At 44.0% G+C, this 19,170-nt stretch overlaps 1 protein-coding gene across 1 annotated transcript in view; it reads left to right on the plus strand.

Moving 5' to 3' along the window:
- Positions 1 to 19,170, plus strand: part of SMARCD3 (SWI/SNF related, matrix associated, actin dependent regulator of chromatin, subfamily d, member 3) — a 75,726-nt gene that overhangs the window by 12,895 nt on the left and 43,661 nt on the right. The window contains exon 3 of the mRNA XM_050891686.1: positions 1,767 to 1,809. Coding sequence (XP_050747643.1) covers positions 1,767 to 1,809 — 43 coding nt within the window. The remainder of the gene's footprint in view (positions 1 to 1,766; positions 1,810 to 19,170) is intronic.

The raw sequence follows: 19,170 nt of genomic DNA on the forward strand, positions 1-19,170 counted from the left end.
CCTTCCCTCCAGATAACGTGTTGAATGTTTTCCCCTCATTCATTTCCACCTCCCTGTCATTTCCCATTGAAATTTTTCTGTTTTTTCAGGCAAACTTTTCTGGCACCTTGGGTCCAATTCTGGGAGTAACTGAGTCCTATGTTTTATGGCACAAATGGGCCAAGAAGGTGTAGTCGTCCTTTCTTGGCAGGTTTGGTGGAGACAAAAATCTTGTTTCTGTAAGACTCTTGGAGAACTGGTTGAGACCCAAGTTGTTGAGGGTTTTTGCTTTGTTTGTTACTTGCTTTTTAATTGCAAGCCTTTGGGGTTGTTGCAGGTGCATGCATATCCCATTTCCCTCTGGGAGAGTGGAGCTTGCTCAGGCATTGCTTCCAGATTCTGTGAAGTGTTTCAGTGCAGATTTGATTTTGTGAGCTGTGGAAGGTGTTGGAGGTTCACACCATGTAACATTCCAGTCCCATTATTCCTATGCTTTTAAAAAGGAATGTTGTTCACCTATGAAGTTGGGTGTGACTGTGTGGATGAATTTTCTGCCCCCGAGGAAGGGTGTAGTTTGCACCTCTGGGCACTAAGAGTTCCTCAGGCTTGGCTTATATGGGGATGGGGAAGAATCTAAGAATCTGGTATTTCAGGCCAGGCTTATTATTAGCAAACGTAGGAAGGGAGTATGCCACATCGATGTATGTGGAAACAGCTTTTATGTGGACATGGCTGATGATGGACTTCCTGTATGGAAACAGTAAGGAGGGGCATCCTTGTGACATGGCAGAGTGGCAGCAGGCGGTTCGCTTTCTCCCATTTGTCTGTCACAGATGGAGTGATTCATCTCCTGCTTAAGATAAAGACCTCACAAATTATAGAGGTGAAGAATAAGGCCTGAATTCCCTCTTGGCCCTGTTAGAGAAAGCTAGGTGACAGGTTTGGTGGGCACAAACGGTTCTTAAAATCTGAAGAATTCAAAAGACAATGTATTTGGCAGTCTTCCTGACAGTACCATTTCTTAGGCACATATACATTTGTGTGTATGTACATGAACACAAGTATGTTTTTAAAAGCATAGATATATAAATGTGCTTATGTATGGGTATGGACACGTTATGTACACTGCAGGCACACATATATCTTCCCACATGTGCATTCATAAAGATGAACAAATATGGAAATGTAAGCCCACGTACCTTTGTATATCACTCATGCCAATATGTTACAATAAACCAAGTGTATATACGTAGGGAAGGGTGTGTATATATGTGTGTTTTCATACATCATATAAAATACATATATATGTGTGTATTCATCAGCACTCAATTTTGGGCATGAATGAATGCATGTCATCTGTTTCAACAAGTTCACATTCTGTTTACAGGCGCTCAACCACTTACATGTGCACATGCATAGGTATATCTACGCACACTTCCACATGTGCACGCTGTCCTCCTACATGCTTTTTCTGTATCTATAGACAGCATGTGCACATGCACTTGCATACATTGCCGCCCTGCACCATAGAAGATGCTGTGATCAAAGAACTTGCACACTTCTTTCCAAGATGCATAACAGACAGCCCTGATTTGTTCTTAGCTAACTACCTCCCCAGGCTGCTGAGAGAAGGGGTCCTAGGTCCTGGGCATGGGTGAGACCCTTTTGCTGATGCATGCACAGCTGTGCACCAGCATGTGGAGATGTCAGGATAATTTAGCAGGTGGCCTCGTTACTCCTAGATCTGTCACCATGGTAACGTGTTTTTTTCTTTAAAAAATGTACAGTGCCAAGAGGAGGAAGATGGCTGACAAAATTCTCCCTCAGAGGGTGAGTCGCTTTCATTTCCTATTCCCTTCACAATCAGTTCAGCATCTTAGTGTAATTAGAGGGATTTTAGAAAATACTTTCACTTTTTGTTTAAAAATCTAATTAAAAAGTAAGTAGGCAGTGGGTGAAAGTCTAGAGAGCAAGGCTGGGGCTGGGGCTGGGGGCTGGGAGTGTGGAGCGCAGCCCGGCCTGTGTCGTCCTCGTGCACTGGGTTAGCCGAGCCAGCACTGCCACTTGCTGGATGGACAGTGGTGCTGGGCTGCGAAGTACACGACTTGACGCTGGGGCCCTCTGGGTCTTAAGGATGTTTTTGATCAATTTTTGAGGCTGGCCAAAAGCTGGTTCAGAGCGCAGCTGTGCCTGTAGGAGATGGGCTCGTTCTCAGGTCTCTCTGGCCCAGTAGAGCTGCCAGGTTCTAATTTTTGTGGTTGTGTCCTAGTAGGACTGAAGCGAACCCGTGTAAACAACAGAGTTCAAGGGCCCTGCATTGTCTGGAGAGTTATTAATTCTCTTATCCCTGGTGATGTGTCTAGCTTTTGGTGTCTGCCTATGCTTGATCCTCAATGCTTAAATCTTCTACTTCCTTTTTAAACGTTGGGATTTCTCTCTGCCCCCCTTCTCTTTCATTATTCCCAGACTTTTCCTGTGCCCTCTTCCATATAGTTCCCCCAAAGCCTACTTGGTCCCAAAAGGCAAGCTTCCTTGGTCTTCAAAACACACACCCTCGTCACATCCTAGTCCCAGTTTCTTTGGCTTCTGGTGCTTTTTCTGGGCGCAGAATCCCTTTGACAGGTGTGTAGATCTCCATGTCCTTTTCAAGTCTACCTCTCCGCTGCTAGTGTAAGCCCAAACTTGCTGGCAGCCTCCAGATTCTCTTCTGTGACGTTCCACAGGTACCTAGTGCCAGCCACTGGAGGAGGTGAGCCCACTTTGGTACTCCTGATGTCATATTATCACTTCTTTTCTTGTAATTCCTGCCACCCTCTGAAAGCATAGCCTCACGTAGGTTAGCCATTAGTTCTGTCATGCTGCTGTCTTGAAAGGACTAAGCTACCATTAAATCCAGACCTTTGAACTACTTGCAGCCTCCATGGTGTTTGTGTTAAAGCCTCATTCCTGCTCTGCTTGGAGTCTGTACTTTCTTAGAATGAAAGCTAAGTTTCTTGTGCTGTCAGTTCTCTGTCCCACACAAATTGTTTTCACAGACAATTATACATCCTGTATGGTGAGGCTATCGCTTTAAATATATGTCTGTTTCAGGGCTTTTTTTTTTTTTTTTTTTTTTTTTGGTCTGGTGCCTTTATAAGATAAAAAGGTCGCGGAACAGAGGTAACCAAACTTTTTTGGCAACAGAAGACTTGTGCCTCCATTTATCAAATCCATGATAATTCTTTAATAGGTAGAGCCTTATTCAAGTATGTCAAAAACCTATACAGATGCTAGCACCTTTAAGAACCATGCTGTCACCAAGTCTTCTTGCCTTTCAGTATCTTTGTTGCTGTCAGCCAATAATTTTAATTGATGGAGTGATAAGGCAACACAAATTGCTAGAGTTCTGTCTGCAGTGGAGTTTTTATCAGTGTAGCTGGCATGCTGGTATTGATGATATGATGTTGTGTCTGGATTAAGGTAGTCCATTAGGCTGCAGTCAGTGTATGAGAACCTCCTGACGCTCACCATTCATGGGATGGGAAAATGCTGTGTGCATCGGTGTCCTGTCAAGTGGAAGGTTTGCACTGGTGGCTGTGGAATGCACGTGAAACACAGGGTAAAGCTTCCAGCTATCTGGAGCTACTTCTGGAGCATTTTCCAGCCAGTCAGCATCTGTTACCCACAGACTTTTTGGATACTCTTGCTTGTGTTTTCTGGGAACTGTGAAGGGGAGAGGGGAAGATATTAAATACATTTTACTCTTGAAAACCATCTTATGTAATAGTGGAAAAGGAGGTGGGTTCTCTCTTCCTTGCTGTGATAGCGAGTCAGGCAGTTGGCACAGATAACGTGCTGTTGGACTTCCAGGCTCTGATCAAGCCTGTCCTATAGTGCTGGAGCATATTGCTAGTTGGGTAGGGTCGCTCAGCAGCTACAGTTCAGCTATTTGAGAAGGATTTAATTTTGCGTGGATATAATCGTATGAGAAAGTGCAACCTAACAAACTATTACATGTAGGAAGATAGGATTATGGAACTGCATGGGACCTCCTGGCACATCCAGGCTGGTTCCCTCTGTCAGGAAAGCCATGACACAATTGCTGCCTCAAGACTAGTTAGGTTCCTTACTTCTGAGATACTTTAGATCTGGCAGCTTTTTTTTTTCTTTTTTGCTAGGCTCAGCAAGGCAGGTGCTTTTAGTTTGCCAAGTAAGAGGGCCTCCCCACAATTCTAATCCTCACAGTCCTTTGTTATTTCTATTCCAGGTTAAATTCACCTCTTTTGAACCTCTTTAAACCTACCTCTTAAGAGACCAGAACTATACATAGTATTACAGATTACCAGTATCACCAGTGCTTGAATGCCACTAATGCATTTTTGTCTCTACTGGAAATAGCTAGTGATGCAGATTGAGATCACATTTTATTTTTTATGGCCTTACTACATTGATACAGCATATGGTCATTCTGTGATTGACTAATACTCACAAGTATTTCTGCTTTCTATTGTTTGCAACTGATGAATTCCCATATTAGAGCAGGAATCATGGGTATAGGCTCTGGAACATGATCCTGTGCTTTGTAATACTATATTTCATCCCATTTCTATTATACAGTTCTCAGCTTCCTTACATTCTCTGTACTATTCTCTGCCTTGTATCGACAGTGTCACCCAAATTTGTCATTATTAACTTTTGTTAGCATACTTCTCCTTTTTGTGCTGGAGCTATTAATGAAAATATCTAAATAAAATCAAGTTTCAAAAATGGCCCATGAGGTACTTCCTACTTAATACTTTTTTTCTATGCCAGTTCTGTACAACACTTTGTTCTTTTTCTAATCCCCATTTTTCAGTCTTAAGTAGTGCTTCCCGTTATGACTGTATGTCAAATGCTTTATTTAAATGCAAGTCAATTGGATCTACTGCATATCTTTTGTCTAAAATGCAATTTTAATGAAAAGAAAGACTTGGTTAAGCCCAGGCTGACTTATTGTAATGTAACAAGGCTTAGCATTTTTTATAGTGTATTCAACATTAACTCCAGTTCTGTGCAGCAGGCTATACCTCACTCCATTTTCCTTACCTCTGGGTCATTCCCTTGTTCTCAGGTCACTGAAACCCTCATTCAGTTTCAGAAAAGTTCATAGGCATCTTCATTCGTAGCTGGGGACCTAGATCTCTGAGGCTGATGTGGCCTTTGTGACCCAAGTCTAGCAGTTGTGCTTCAATTTCGACCTCAGGCCACAAACTGTCTGTAGAGAAACACGACTGCACATCAGATTGCCCCTCTTCTTTCTCCAGGCCTTGTCTCGTCATTACTTCTGGTCAGTGACTTATCTTCTCTTAGTTCTGAGTCATTACATTTTTTCCCAGGCACCGTGACTGTGATTCACTGTTCTGTTTCTTCAGCTTCCTTGCCTACCCATTCTGATGCAAGATTCTCAGCTGAAAATCATTCTGACTCCATAGCTGTGTGTCTCTGCTTTTCCTCATTTAACTTGCTGAGTGGAGCGCAACTTTGGAACAGCAAACTGCTTCTCCTTCAATGGCATGCTTGTCTCTTAGTATTGGCTACTGTTCTTCTCACTGGGCCCAAAATTCCCGCAAGGACTTTTTGTCTAGCTGTGCTGATAGGTTTTTGTAGAGCTGTCCTCTCCTTTTCATCCTCTCTACTTCATTCTCCTTTACACAAATATTCAGTCAACTCCTGCTGCTGTTCACTGACCACCCTATGGGATTCTTTGGTGATTATTATTCCCATCCCATAATAGCTGTCCTGTTGTTTTTTGGTCACTGCATGGCTGTTGTCCACCTCTTTCTCCATCTGAGCCAACCAGAGGTGAGGAACGCCTGGATCTGCTATTCACTCATAAGAAGGAAATGGTTAGGGATGTGATAATCAGTGGCAGCCTTGGATGTAGCAACTCTGAAATAATGAAGTTCAAGATCTTGAAGGGAATGAGGAAGGAGAGTAGCAAAGTACAGACCCTGGACTTCAGACAAGCAGAGTTTGGCTTATTCAGGGAACTGGTAGGTGTGATCCCAAGGGAAGCAGCTCTGAAGGGTGAAGTGGCTCAGGGAAGCCGACAGGTCTTTAAGGACCATCCAAGCACAAGAGCAGTCTGTCTTGATATGCAGGAAAATGAGCAGATTTATGAGGAGCCCAGCTTAACTAAGCAGGGAACTCAGAGTGGAGGTCCCAATATCAAAAGGCAGCGTACAAGAGGTGGAAGCAGGGCCAGGTTACAAAGGAGGAATTTAGAAATGTTGCCTGGGAATATAGGGAATGGTATCAGGAAAATCAAAGCTCAGCTGGAGTTGAGATTTCCAAGGGACGTCAAGGGCAACAAGAAACGCTTCTACTGTTACATTAGTAATAAAAGGCTGACCAAGGAAAATGTGTGCCCGATGCTGAGTGGGCTGGGTGATATAGTGATGATGGAGACAGATCAGTCTGAAGTACTCAAAGCCTTCTTTGTCTCAGTCTGCACTAATGATATCTCCCATACCTCTGTGATCAGTGAACACGGTCAAGAGGAATATCCAGCAATGGACAGGGATTGAGCCAGGGATTATTGAGAAAACTTGACCTGTGCAACTCCATGGTACCCAACAGGCTGCATCTGAGGGTGCTGAGGGAACTGGCCAATGTCCTTGCAAGGCCACTCTCTATCACTTTTGAAATGTCGTGGAAATCGCGGCAGGTTCCCAATGACTAGAAAAAGGCAATTGTTGCACCCATCTTTGCAAAAGGCCAAAAGAACAATCCAGGGAACTGCAGCCAATCGGCCTCGCTTTGGTCGCTGGGAAAATCACGGAGCAAGCGCTCTTTGAAACACATTTCTGGACACGTGAAGGAGAAGAAGGTAATAGGGAATGGTGGGCATGGATTTACCAAGGGTAAATCATGCCTGACCAACCTGATTGCCTCCTCTGATAAAATGACTGGATCTGTGAACAAGAGATAGCAGTGGATATAATTTTCCTTGGCTTTAGCAAAGTTTTTAAAACTGTCTCCCATAATAGTCTTGTATCCAAGTTGGGACATTTTGGTCTAGATGGGTGGACAACCATCTGGTTGGATGATTGGGCTTAGAGGGTAGTGGCTAATAGGTTGCATTCTATCGGGAAGACAGTGACAAGCAGAGCACTGCAGGGATCTATCCTGGCAGCTGTTCAGTTTAGCACCTTTATCAGTGACCTGGAGGAGGCAGTGGAGTGCTTGCTTATAAAATTTGCAGATGACCCCAAATTGCGGGGCCGGGCGGGGGGAACCCGTCGATATGCTTGTGGACAGGCTGCCGTTTAGGGGGAGCTGGACAGGCTGGAGGAATGAGCTGACAGGAACTTTATGAAATTCAACAAGGTCAAATGCAGAGTTCTTCCTTGGGAAAGTGGGGGGCGGTAAGCTGTCGCTGGGGCTGCCTGGCTGGGGAGCAGCACTGCTGGAAAGGCCCCGGTGGACAGTGAGCTGAGCGTGAGCAGGAAGCGTGTGCTGGCAGCAAAGATGACTAACAGCATCCTGGGCTGTGTGAACAGGAGCACAGCCAAGAGACTGAGGGACTTGATTACCCCTCTTTGGTCAGTACTCGTTAGCTCACAGCTAGAGCACTGTGTCCAGTTTTGGGACCCCCAGTTCAAGAAAAACATTGGCAAACTGGACTGAGTTCAGTAGAGGGTCATCAGGTTGGTCAGAGGGCTGGATCAGCACATGAGGAGAGACTGGGAGAACTGGCCTTGTTCTGCCTGGAGGAAGGATGGCTCTGAGGGGACATAACAGCAGCTTGCCAGCTCCTAAGAGAGGATGGTCAAGAAGATGGAGCCAGGCTTTCCAGTGGAGCATGGCAGGAGAATGAGAGCCAGCGAGCATAAGTTGAAACAGGAGAGGAGCTGGCTACGTGTAAGGAGAAACTTTTTCACAACAGGACAGTCAAGCATTGGAACCCAGAGAGGTTGTGGGATATCCACCCTTGGAAGTTTTCAAACCCCAGCGTAACCTCATCGTTGACCCTATTTTGAGCAGGAAGTTGGACTAGAGACCTCCCAACATCCCTTCAAGCTGGTGGCTGTGATCCAGCTGCTGCTCCATAGAGCATCTCTAGCAGAAGTCTCCAGAAATGTTGCTTTCATATGCCATCTGACTCCTTGCTCTAGAGTTGATGCTTTTCATGCTGATTGACTTTGGTCACCTCTCCAGTTGTTTCTTTGGACTGTATGCCTCAGAGGTTTGGCCGGGTCATAGATGCTGCCTGGCCGCTGAACATAAAGGAGCTACTGAATTGCTTTTACTAGAACTTTGAGAGTAACTCATAAGGGCTCCTCATAATCCTAATTCATAGATGTGACCTATAGCCTTCCTTTACGTAATTAAACATTCAAATATAAACAGTGTAGAGCTTAGGCGCTTATATGTGTTGCTTCTATCTGCCCACGTTAGTCTGTGCTCATAACTGATTACCGTGAGTGGCTGGTGAAAGGCTTGCTTAACTGTTGCTTGTAGTGTTGCAGGATCTTTGCATTTTTGAATGGTATCTGCATGTGGCCATGAAATTCAGAATGGCACAGTCTTTAATTGCTTTTGCCATGTTACTGGACTGTGTTATTGGCTCTGTGGTAGCCAGTCAGAAGTCCTCCCTAAAACACTATCTCTTAGGAATCAAGACTCATAAGGTGGCACAGAGTTACAGTTTCTAAGGAGTGTCAGCCCTTAGCTGTCCTTTGACCACTATAGAAGCCTCAAAGGTAGAGACACTTTTGTCAATAAGCTATAGGCTAAAGTTTCTTAGTAGGGAAACTGTCCAGTAGCTGATAAGTCAGACTTCAGTCATTGTCACTTGTAATGTAAAAATGCTGGCCTCTGAACACTATTTTTGAAATGTCTAGGTTGTGTGCATGTGCTCTAGGTAGTAAAAAAATTCCCTCAGGATCTAATTGAGCTTGTCAGACTTGGAGGAGCAAGAGGTCTTGGCTTTTGTTACCTCTCTCAAAGATGGAAATTATAGGCTAGCCTAATTCTAAGGAAGTTGCCAAATCTCTATTTATTAGTGTCTGATGATTGTTTTGTTTTTTTTTTTTAAAGCAAATTGCTGAAACTGTTTTGTTTGTCCTGCTCAGGTAGTAAAGAATGCAGCTCCAATTGTTATTTCCTACCTGAAATGGATCAAATTATTTTTTTTTTTTTTTTTTCTGGGACCTTTAATGATAGCCAGCGTTCACCTGGAAAGAAACATAAATCTGAAGAGTACACTCTTCTGTATATTTTTTTTTTTTAACTAACTTTAGTTTAAACTAAAATTAAGTTATGCGGGTGACAGCATGGTGGCTGTCTGCTACAGACAATCTGCCTGATCAAGAAGGAGACAAAGCCTTTCTTAGACATCTGGAGGAAGCCCCATGGTTGCAGGCCCTCATACTCATGAGGGAACTGTAACCACCCTGTGTCATGGTTTAACGCCAGTCAGCAACTCAGCACCATGCAACTGCTCCCCCCTACCCCCTCCCAGTGGGGTGGGGAGGAGGATCAGGGAAAAAAAAAGTAAAACTCGTGGGTTGAGATAAGAGCAGTTTAATAACTAAGGTAAAATAAAATATAATACTAACTAATAATAATAAAAATATAATAATTGCAATAAAAAGGAATATAACAAAAAAAAAAAAGAAATAAAACCCAAGAAAAGACAAGTTCTGCACAATGCAGTTGCTCACCACCCGCTGACCGATGCCCGAGCAGCGATCCGCTCCTCCCGGCCAACTCCCCCCAGTTCATATACTTGGCATGATGTTCTATGGTATGGAATACCCCTTTGGCTAGTTCAGGTCAGCTGTCCTGGCTGTGCTCCCTCCCAGCTTCTTGCACGCCTGCTTGCTGGCAGAGCATGGGAAACTGAAAAATCCTTAACTTAGGATAAGCGCTACTTAGCAACAACTAAACCATCAGCGTGTTATCAACATTATTCTCACGCTAAATCCAAAACACAGCACTGTACCAGCTACTAAGAAGACAATTTGGCTCTATCGCAGCCAAAACCAGAACACCCTGACATCCGCTTTGAGGGCTGGAGCACTGGGCACAAGCACTACAGGAGATTCCTGGATTGGATTGATGACAGTTTCTTGACACAGGTGATCAACAAGCCAACAAGGGGACGTGCTCTGCTGGACCTGTTACTCGCAAAGAAGGAAGAACTGGTTGGGGATGTGAAGGTTAAGGGCAGCCCTGGCTGCAGCAACCATGAGATGGCAGAGTTTGCGATCCTGAGAGAAGCAAGCAAGACCTGCACTTCAGGAGAGCAGGTTTCGGCTTGTTCAGCGATCTGTCCAGAAGGATCCTATGGGACAGTGGGGATCCCTGGAGGACAAAGGGGCTCACGGAACCTGGCTGAGCTTCAAGGACAACCTCTTCAAAGCAGAGGGGAACGAGCAGACGAAGGTGCAGAAAGTTGAGCAGGCCTAGCAGGAGGCCAGCAGGGTTAAGCAGGGAATTCCTGACTGGCCTCAAATGCAAAGAGGGAGTGCACAGAGGGGTAAGCAGGGATGGTCTACCCAGCAGGAACAGCACAACGGTGCTCGAGCACGCAAGCATGAAATGAGGAAAGTCAAAGCTCAGCTGGAATTGAACCTAGCAATGGACGTGATGGGCAACAAGAAAGCCTTCTGCAAGTGGATCAGCAGCAGAAGGAAGACTAAGGAAAACCCGGGTCTGGGTCTGGTTCTGGTTCTGCCGCTCATGTCAAAAGCCAGGGAGAAGGCCGAGGCACTCAGTGTTGTCTTTGCCTCCGTTTCTCCTGGTAAGTCCTGTCCTCAGGCCTCCCAGGTCCCTGAGCCTACGTCAGAGGCAGGGGAGCACGGCTGCTCAGAGGGACCTTGACAGGCTCCAGAAACAGGACGGCAGTTCAACGTTGTAAAGTTCAACAAAGGCAAATACAAAGTTCTGCTCCTGGGAGAGAATGACACCGTGCAGTGGTACAGTGGGCATCAACTGGGTAGAAAGCAGTTTCGCAGGAGAGGACCTGGCGGTCCTCGTGGACAACAAGTGGAGAATGAGTCTGTGAGGTAAGCCAGCCGTGACAAAGGTCAACTGCAAAATGGGCTGCGTTAGCGTAAGTGTTGCCATCAAGTCAAGGAAAGAGGCTATTCCTTGCTATGCCACACTTGTGAAACTGCGTCTGGACTTCCGGGCACAGGACCACAAAGACGTGACATTCTGGAGTGGGGCCCGCAGAGGACCACCAGGATGTCTGGGGGCTGGAGCACATGCCTGCCAAGAGAAGCTGCAGGAGAAGCTGGGTTTGTCCAGCCTCGAGAAGAGAAGGGGAAAGGGGGATCCTGTTGGTGAGTGCAACTGCCGTATGGGATGGTGAAGAAAAGGCAGAGCCAGCCTGCTCTTGGAGGTGCACAACAATAGGATGAGAGGCGACAGAAACTCACTGCAACATGGGCACTTGACTCAGTATAAGGAACCTTTTAACAACCATGATGGTACCAAAACATTGGCGCAGGCTGCCAAAAGATGCTGTGGGATGTCCATCCTTGGTTGGAGGTATTCAGAACCCGACTGGACAAGGTCCTGCGCAACCTGATACAATTTGAACCTGTTTTGTGCAACAGTTGGTCTGCATGACTTCCAAAGGTCCTTCTGATCCAAATTATTTTGTGATTACTGAGGCTTAAACAGTTGTCTACCCAAATCATGGTTTTGCCAGATATTCAGTGAATCCTTTGTGTGTTTGAGGACTGTTCATCAACATAACACCAGAAGTTCAAACGGATTGTTCCCAGGATGTGGGTGACTTTGATGTTTGTCTTTTGTTGGAAGGAACTGTGGTAGGTGCTTCTGATACGCCTTGACTAGCAAAGAAGTACTGACTGCCTGAACACTGAAGGCTTGTGGAGATGAAGAAAGGCTGAGCTGCATATAGACTTTTTTGTAGCCAGCAGTACTCCTGTCAGGGCTCCACTTGAAGAGACTTAAATTCTTTCATACTTCAGTATCCTACAATGTTAAGTTTATGGCAGAATGGCTTATACTCTGTCAGCAGGAAAGATTTTATGCATACAGTCATACTGGAGGTCAATGAGGCTGACAGAGGTGTATTTCTTAGGTTTGCTGGTGGCCACACTTCACCTAGGAATGCTAATGAAAACCCAAAAAAACCCCTTCAGAAAACTGTCTATGCCAAAAATGCATTTCCCAGATCCTGTGTTTTCTGATGGCAGAAGTTGCAGAAATGATTACTATAATTTTTTTTCAAAAGAGAGGAATCAAGAGCTAATCTATTTGCAGTTGGAGAATATTGGAGACCTATGTTTTGTAGTCTGTTTCTGTAGTGTTAAGAGCGTGGGAGATGGCTTTGTTCTTTGCAGAAATGGGAAATCTCACATCTGTTTCTCCTTATGTCTCTGGTCTCGGGTGTGTCAGTGGCAATGAGTGCAACTCAAGAAAACCTCTATCTGCAGCTTAAGCTCAGGTTTTCCATCACTGACACTGATTTTTTTCTGTCATTTCCTATCAGTATTCTGTCTGTTCTTTATGGTCTGCATACTTGTATATCAACTCCTAATGGTTGTATTGAGAGGTCTATTTAATTTTACTAGGGAGTGGCAAGCCTTCTTATGGAGGACTTTGAAAAGAAAGAGCACATATTTGATCTTCTGGGAGAAGGAAAAAAGTACTGATTTATTTTTAGTGTCATACAACTAGACGGTCTGAAGTCTGACCCTATCATGAGAACTTACTACTACGTTGTTTTCTTTTTGTTCAACTGCTACAAGACAGGCCTGAGGATTTATGTGTAAGTAAGAGCATGTGTATTTAAAATCACCAGTGATGAAATATTCCCTGCAGTCATTGTCAATTTTTTTCAGTGTTTGGCTACGCTCCCTCCTAAGAATTTTCACCTTATTTCTAATCTGAATTTAAACAATTTCAAGTTCATTGAGTTGTCACTTTGATAGGCAGAGAAACTTTTTTTTCTTTTTGTGTAGATAGATACATACTCATAAGCGAAGTTAAATTAATTGGCTTCATGGAACCTTGTATTATAGAGGGTGTTTTCCTGTCCGCTAATAATCTCAATAGCATTTCTCAGAATTTTCTTGAGTTTGTCAGTAGATTTCTTCATTTGTGACTCTGGTATTCTTTTAGTGATTATGATACTGCCAAGCATGGCAATAATTGTAAAATCCTTAGTCTTGCTCCATGTGTTCCTGCTCCTGTATTTAAGAGCTGCACTGGCCTGTTAGGCTACAGTGGTGTTCTGGGCTATTGTTTCCTCCCCTGCCATTTCCTAAATCCTTTTAAGATTTCCCTGGGAAGCAGTGAGAATCTCCATGCTGTAGCTATGTCCTACATTCTTTGCTTCTAGGTTTTTTGATTGTACAAATACCTTTAATAATTTGTATTGTTTTTTCTCCTAGTTCACCGTGGTATGGATCCATATCCCTGTCCTGTTCTTTATTTCTGATTTCCCCATCCTGTGTCACTTGGAGATTCTGTTCCTTACGTTCAGGTTAAATTATAAAAGCCCCAGAACCATTCGTCTTCTTTATACCTTGCATCTTTGTCTGTCTGTTGCTGCTCATGCAGATGACTTCATTAACTTATCCACAGTGAGTTTCAGTCACTTTCATCGAAAGCCATGGTCTCATTAGTACCCACCAGTACAGATAAATTGCTTGCTTTATTGCGCATTCCATTGCGTTTGTTCAGTATTGCAACTCATCTGCCACCATGCAGCTCAGTCAGCAAACTCAGAAAAAGCCTTTTCTGAAGTGTCTTACAGTCTTTTCAGGTCATGATTAACTAAAAATTTTACAGCTTTTAATGCATTTATGTCTCTCTTGTCCTCTTCTCGATCATTTTAATGAAAATGCCAAGTCGAAGTTGTTGAAAGATGTAAGGTTTCATATATCACATGGCCATGATGAAAACTGAATCTTTGTCTTAGTGCTTTTTTTCAGCTTTCTTGGGCAACACATGGCCAGTATTTGCTTTTTATCTGGGTGTCACTGTGAATTCCTCAAAAAGTTCTTGTGAAGGATTGTATCCGTAAGGACCACTTGAAAATGTAAAATACGTGTTTTCCTTTATTTTTTCCATTATTTCTGACATCTTTAAGGAATGGATGGGACATAATTTTCTTGCAGAAGTGATACAGCTAGGTCTCTTGATATTTAGAAGAATAAATTCGGAATTCACATGACGCTTTTTAGTACTCTTCCAGCCACAGCAGTAATTAGCTTGGAATGGGCACATTAGATCAGTTTTGACATAATGTATATCTTTCTCTATAGCCTTGGAGACTGAAGCAGAATTGTTTCTTTGGTGTACTTGAGAGAGTTTAGTCTAGATTTAAATGTCCATGACTCTCTGTTTCATAACTGGGAAACGTTCATGACATTCTGCTTAAAATTCCACATTTCTTCTCTGCTTTAAATCAAAATACAACTTAACTCTTTGGTTTTCTTCCCATAACTCTGTGACTATAAATGGATACGTATTTTCTCTCATGAAACTCTTTTTCCTTTGCTAATATTTACTTGATAATGAGATAGCCAGAATAAAGATAACATTCTAAATGAATTTACAAATGCACCATTCCCCAACACAATTGCATTATTAGGATGATGGTGGTTATGATGGAGTTGGGGCTAAGTGAGGGATAGGACTAGGAGTTAATGGGATGTCAAAGTAAAAAGAGGGAGAAAGTTTTTGAATTAGAACATGATTTTTTGAGGGTTGGGAAGTGAAGACTGGGGATTCCCCTCTGTGCTAAGGATTGCTGGATTAGATTACTCTCTGCTGCAGGTGCAGAGAAGGAGGGGAGAGTGCATTTCTGTTGTTTAAACAATATTTTTATTATGTTCTCCTCTCTGATTGACAGCCGCCAGGTCCAGTTAGGGTTCACTCACAGCCATTCCTTTTCTTGGTAACAGGCAGACAGCAAAATATAAATTCAGAGTTGGGGAATCTCTCTTCCCCTCTGGAAGGTTTTCCTGCTCTCTAGATGAGGAAAGATCTTTTTGTTCCCTGCCTGGGCTTCTCTTGATCTCTCTGTTAAGTTTTACATTATTTGAGGAGATCCTTGTGCCTCTACCTGAGTGAAGATGTCTGAGCACTTTGATGCTTCATAAAGCCATGTGCAGCTCTGTAAAAATTAAATCTTGTTCAGTAAGCCTGCCTTTTTCTGAGAGATCACAGGATTCTTTGATAACATAAATTGTGTTGATACTATTGGATTTCTTCAACTCATTTGTTCTGTTATCAATGACATCGCAATTAAAAATCTTACAGTATAAATAAGCTTATTGATTACCTTAAATTAAAAAGTCCCTCACTGTCAATTTGGAGACATGTCAGCGAGTGGGTCATTTCTAGTGGGACCAGAAAGATCAGTTCTTGGCCCAGTGCAGTGTAGCTTTTTTTTTTTTTGTCAGTGTCGTGCATAGTATGTGAAATTTTATGGAACAGTAAATAAACACAGGGAGAAGGACAGTTATTGCTGCAAAGTATTATTTGAATTGCCCAATAAAGGGGTCATAACACAGCAAAATTACTTTTTCTGCAAATAAGTGCAGTACGTCTCTAACCCAGGAATCTGGCAGTACAAGAGTCTGTCTTGGAAGGCAGTGATTAGACATGCTTGAAGCAGGTGAAGTTGACAGAGCACAAGCAATGGTTTGTTCTTAGTTCTGCACCTCTCGTACTTCCTCATGTAATATTTGTTAAGACCAGGAGGAGCTGGTACATGTCATGTATAGTATAGGCCAGACAACTTCAACCTATTGCTTTTGTATTGAACTCAGCAGAGGCACAGGCATTACGGTACTCCTGTTTCCATCTTCTACTAGCAGTGTTCCTCAAGGTTTCTGTTTCACCAGAACAACAGTCACCTCTTTCCTTAGTAATATTACTTCTGCTTCGTAGATAGCGACCATCCTTTTCTCAAATCATCTAGTAGATAACTAAATTATCGTACACTCAGAGCAGTTGTTTCCTGTATGTACTTGTTCTGAAGATTGACACTTCTATTTCACACCGTTGTTTAATGGTAAGATAAATGTTGCTTTCAGCTGCAGATACAGAAGCGGAAACATAATGGGCATGTATCAGATCTAGCATTAACTCCCTGTGACAATTCAAATATGTTATCAAGTTTTACTAGTTTGACTTTGTACCATGGGACCTTACAAGTGGCTTAAAGTCAGTGTGCTTTCTACACCAGATACTCTAGCCATTTTGACAGAAACCTGCAGCTGAGCTTGATCAACCTCCCAGGTATGAAATGGTAGCCTCAAATGTGAAGGAAGGCCGTCTCTTCCAGAATTGTTCTTCTCCAGCCGTGCTATTGGCCAAGCAAAAGATTTCTTTGTCTCTCAACCTTACCTCTCCCATAGCCTTAGATACTTCATCTGTTACAATACTACTGTTAACCTGTTTTGAATTGAGGATTTCAAAAGGTGGATTATCCCTGACTTGTTTGTTTGATAATGACAAATTAGCCATTCCTGGTGGCTAGTGCCAGGTCTGAAGTAAGGAAAGGACAAAGATGAACTGTAGACCTTAATTTCTTGTTTTCAGAGATGTTAGTTAGCCAGTGTTCTGGAAGGGTGAGTGTCATTACTGGGCTACATCTGGCTCTATAAAAAAAGTTTACTTCAGTAGCCCAGTGTTATGGAGAGTCCTTGTTGCTGTATGGCTGCTCTGTTCTCATTTACTTTCAGTCAGTGTTAATGTCCTCCACAGTTTTTGCTTTGGAGATATCCTTAAATATACTTACAGGATATTAGATAGACTAGCATTCTATTGATTCCTTTGTAACCCTCCTGAGGAATTGTAAGCCTTGTTTGCATATGTGCTCATAATTTAAATGTATTACTTGTACATTTTACTTGCAATACATGTAGTACGTAAAACATGTATTTGCAGTTGCATAGAATAAAATAAAAATTAACTGTAATTTAGTCTCTATAACATATAGGCTGAAAGTGACCTCTTAGTCCTCAAACACACAAAGGATTCACTGAATATCTGGCAAAACCATGATTTGGGTAGACAACTGTTTAAGCCTCAGTAATCACAAAATAATTTGGATCAGAAGGACCTTTGGAAGTCATGCAGACCAACTGTTGCACAAAACAGGTTCAAATTGTATCAGGTTGCGCAGGACCTTGTCCAGTCGGGTTCTGAATACCTCCAACCAAGGATGGACATCCCACAGCATCTTTTGGCAGCCTGCGCCAATGTTTTGGTACCATCATGGTTGTTAAAAGGTTCCTTATACTGAGTCAAGTGCCCATGTTGCAGTGAGTTTCTGTCGCCTCTCATCCTATTGTTGTGCACCTCCAAGAGCAGGCTGGCTCTGCCTTTTCTTCACCATCCCATACGGCAGTTGCACTCACCAACAGGATCCCCCTTTCCCCTTCTCTTCTCGAGGCTGGACAAACCCAGCTTCTCTTGCAGCTTCTCTTGGCAGGCATGTGCTCCAGCCCCCAGACATCCTGGTGGTCCTCTGCGGGCCCCACTCCAGAATGTCACGTCTTTGTGGTCCTGTGCCCGGAAGTCCAGACGCAGTTTCACAAGTGTGGCATAGCAAGGAATAGCCTCTTTCCTTGACTTGATGGCAACACTTACGCTAACGCAGCCCATTTTGCAGTTGACCTTTGTCACGGCTGGCTTACCTCACAGACTCATTCTCCACTTGTTGTCCACGAGGACCGCCAGGTCCTCTCCTGCGAAACTGCTTTCTACCCAGTTGATGCCCACTGTACCACTGCACGGTGTCATTCTCTCCCAGGAGCAGAACTTTGTATTTGCCTTTGTTGAACTTTACAACGTTGAACTGCCGTCCTGTTTCTGGAGCCTGTCAAGGTCCCTCTGAGCAGCCGTGCTCCCCTGCCTCTGACGTAGGCTCAGGGACCTGGGAGGCCTGAGGACAGGACTTACCAGGAGAAACGGAGGCAAAGACAACACTGAGTGCCTCGGCCTTCTCCCTGGCTTTTGACATGAGCGGCAGAACCAGAACCAGACCCAGACCCGGGTTTTCCTTAGTCTTCCTTCTGCTGCTGATCCACTTGCAGAAGGCTTTCTTGTTGCCCATCACGTCCATTGCTAGGTTCAATTCCAGCTGAGCTTTGACTTTCCTCATTTCATGCTTGCGTGCTCGAGCACCGTTGTGCTGTTCCTGCTGGGTAGACCATCCCTGCTTACCCCTCTGTGCACTCCCTCTTTGCATTTGAGGCCAGTCAGGAATTCCCTGCTTAACCCTGCTGGCCTCCTGCTAGGCCTGCTCAACTTTCTGCACCTTCGTCTGCTCGTTCCCCTCTGCTTTGAAGAGGTTGTCCTTGAAGCTCAGCCAGGTTCCGTGAGCCCCTTTGTCCTCCAGGGATCCCCACTGTCCCATAGGATCCTTCTGGACAGATCGCTGAACAAGCCGAAACCTGCTCTCCTGAAGTGCAGGTCTTGCTTGCTTCTCTCAGGATCGCAAACTCTGCCATCTCATGGTTGCTGCAGCCAGGGCTGCCCTTAACCTTCACATCCCCAACCAGTTCTTCCTTCTTTGCGAGTAACAGGTCCAGCAGAGCACGTCCCCTTGTTGGCTTGATGATCACCTGTGTCAAGAAATTGTCATCAATCCAATCCAGGAATCTCCTGTAGTGCTTGTGCCCAGTGCTCCAGCCCTCAAAGCGGATGTCAGGGTGGTTAAAGTTCCCCCATGAGTATGAGGGCCTACAACCATGGGGCTTCCTCCAGATGTCTAAGAAAGGTTTTGTCTCCTCCTTGATTGGGTGGCTTGTAGGATATGCCCCTCGCAGTATCATCTGTTCCAGTGCAACTCTCAGCATTCGGATGAAGCCTTCCTTAGTTTGCAGCCTGTTGTCATTGCCTTCCAAGCTGTCGTACTGTGCCCGTCGTAGAAGCTATCCCGTGATGTGTTTCATATCCCAGAGACTGTAGTGTTGCAGCTGTTCACAGGGTTCTGATTCTGCCTGTTTCACAAGCCTTGCACATTTGTTTACAGGCAGATGTGGTGGGGCCCCCACGTTGTGCTGCTTTCACAAGGAAATTGTGAGAGCCTCTCCCATCATGCTATTCCCTGCACACTGTCCTCACTGCCCCCACTCTTAGAATTTTTCCATTCTTCTGTTGCCATCGATAAAAAAATCCATGGAAATCAAGGATAAAAGTGCATAATTTAATAATAATCTGTTC

The sequence above is a fragment of the Gymnogyps californianus genome, chromosome 2 (assembly GCF_018139145.2).
Source record: "Gymnogyps californianus isolate 813 chromosome 2, ASM1813914v2, whole genome shotgun sequence".
Lineage (NCBI taxonomy): Eukaryota > Metazoa > Chordata > Aves > Accipitriformes > Cathartidae > Gymnogyps > Gymnogyps californianus.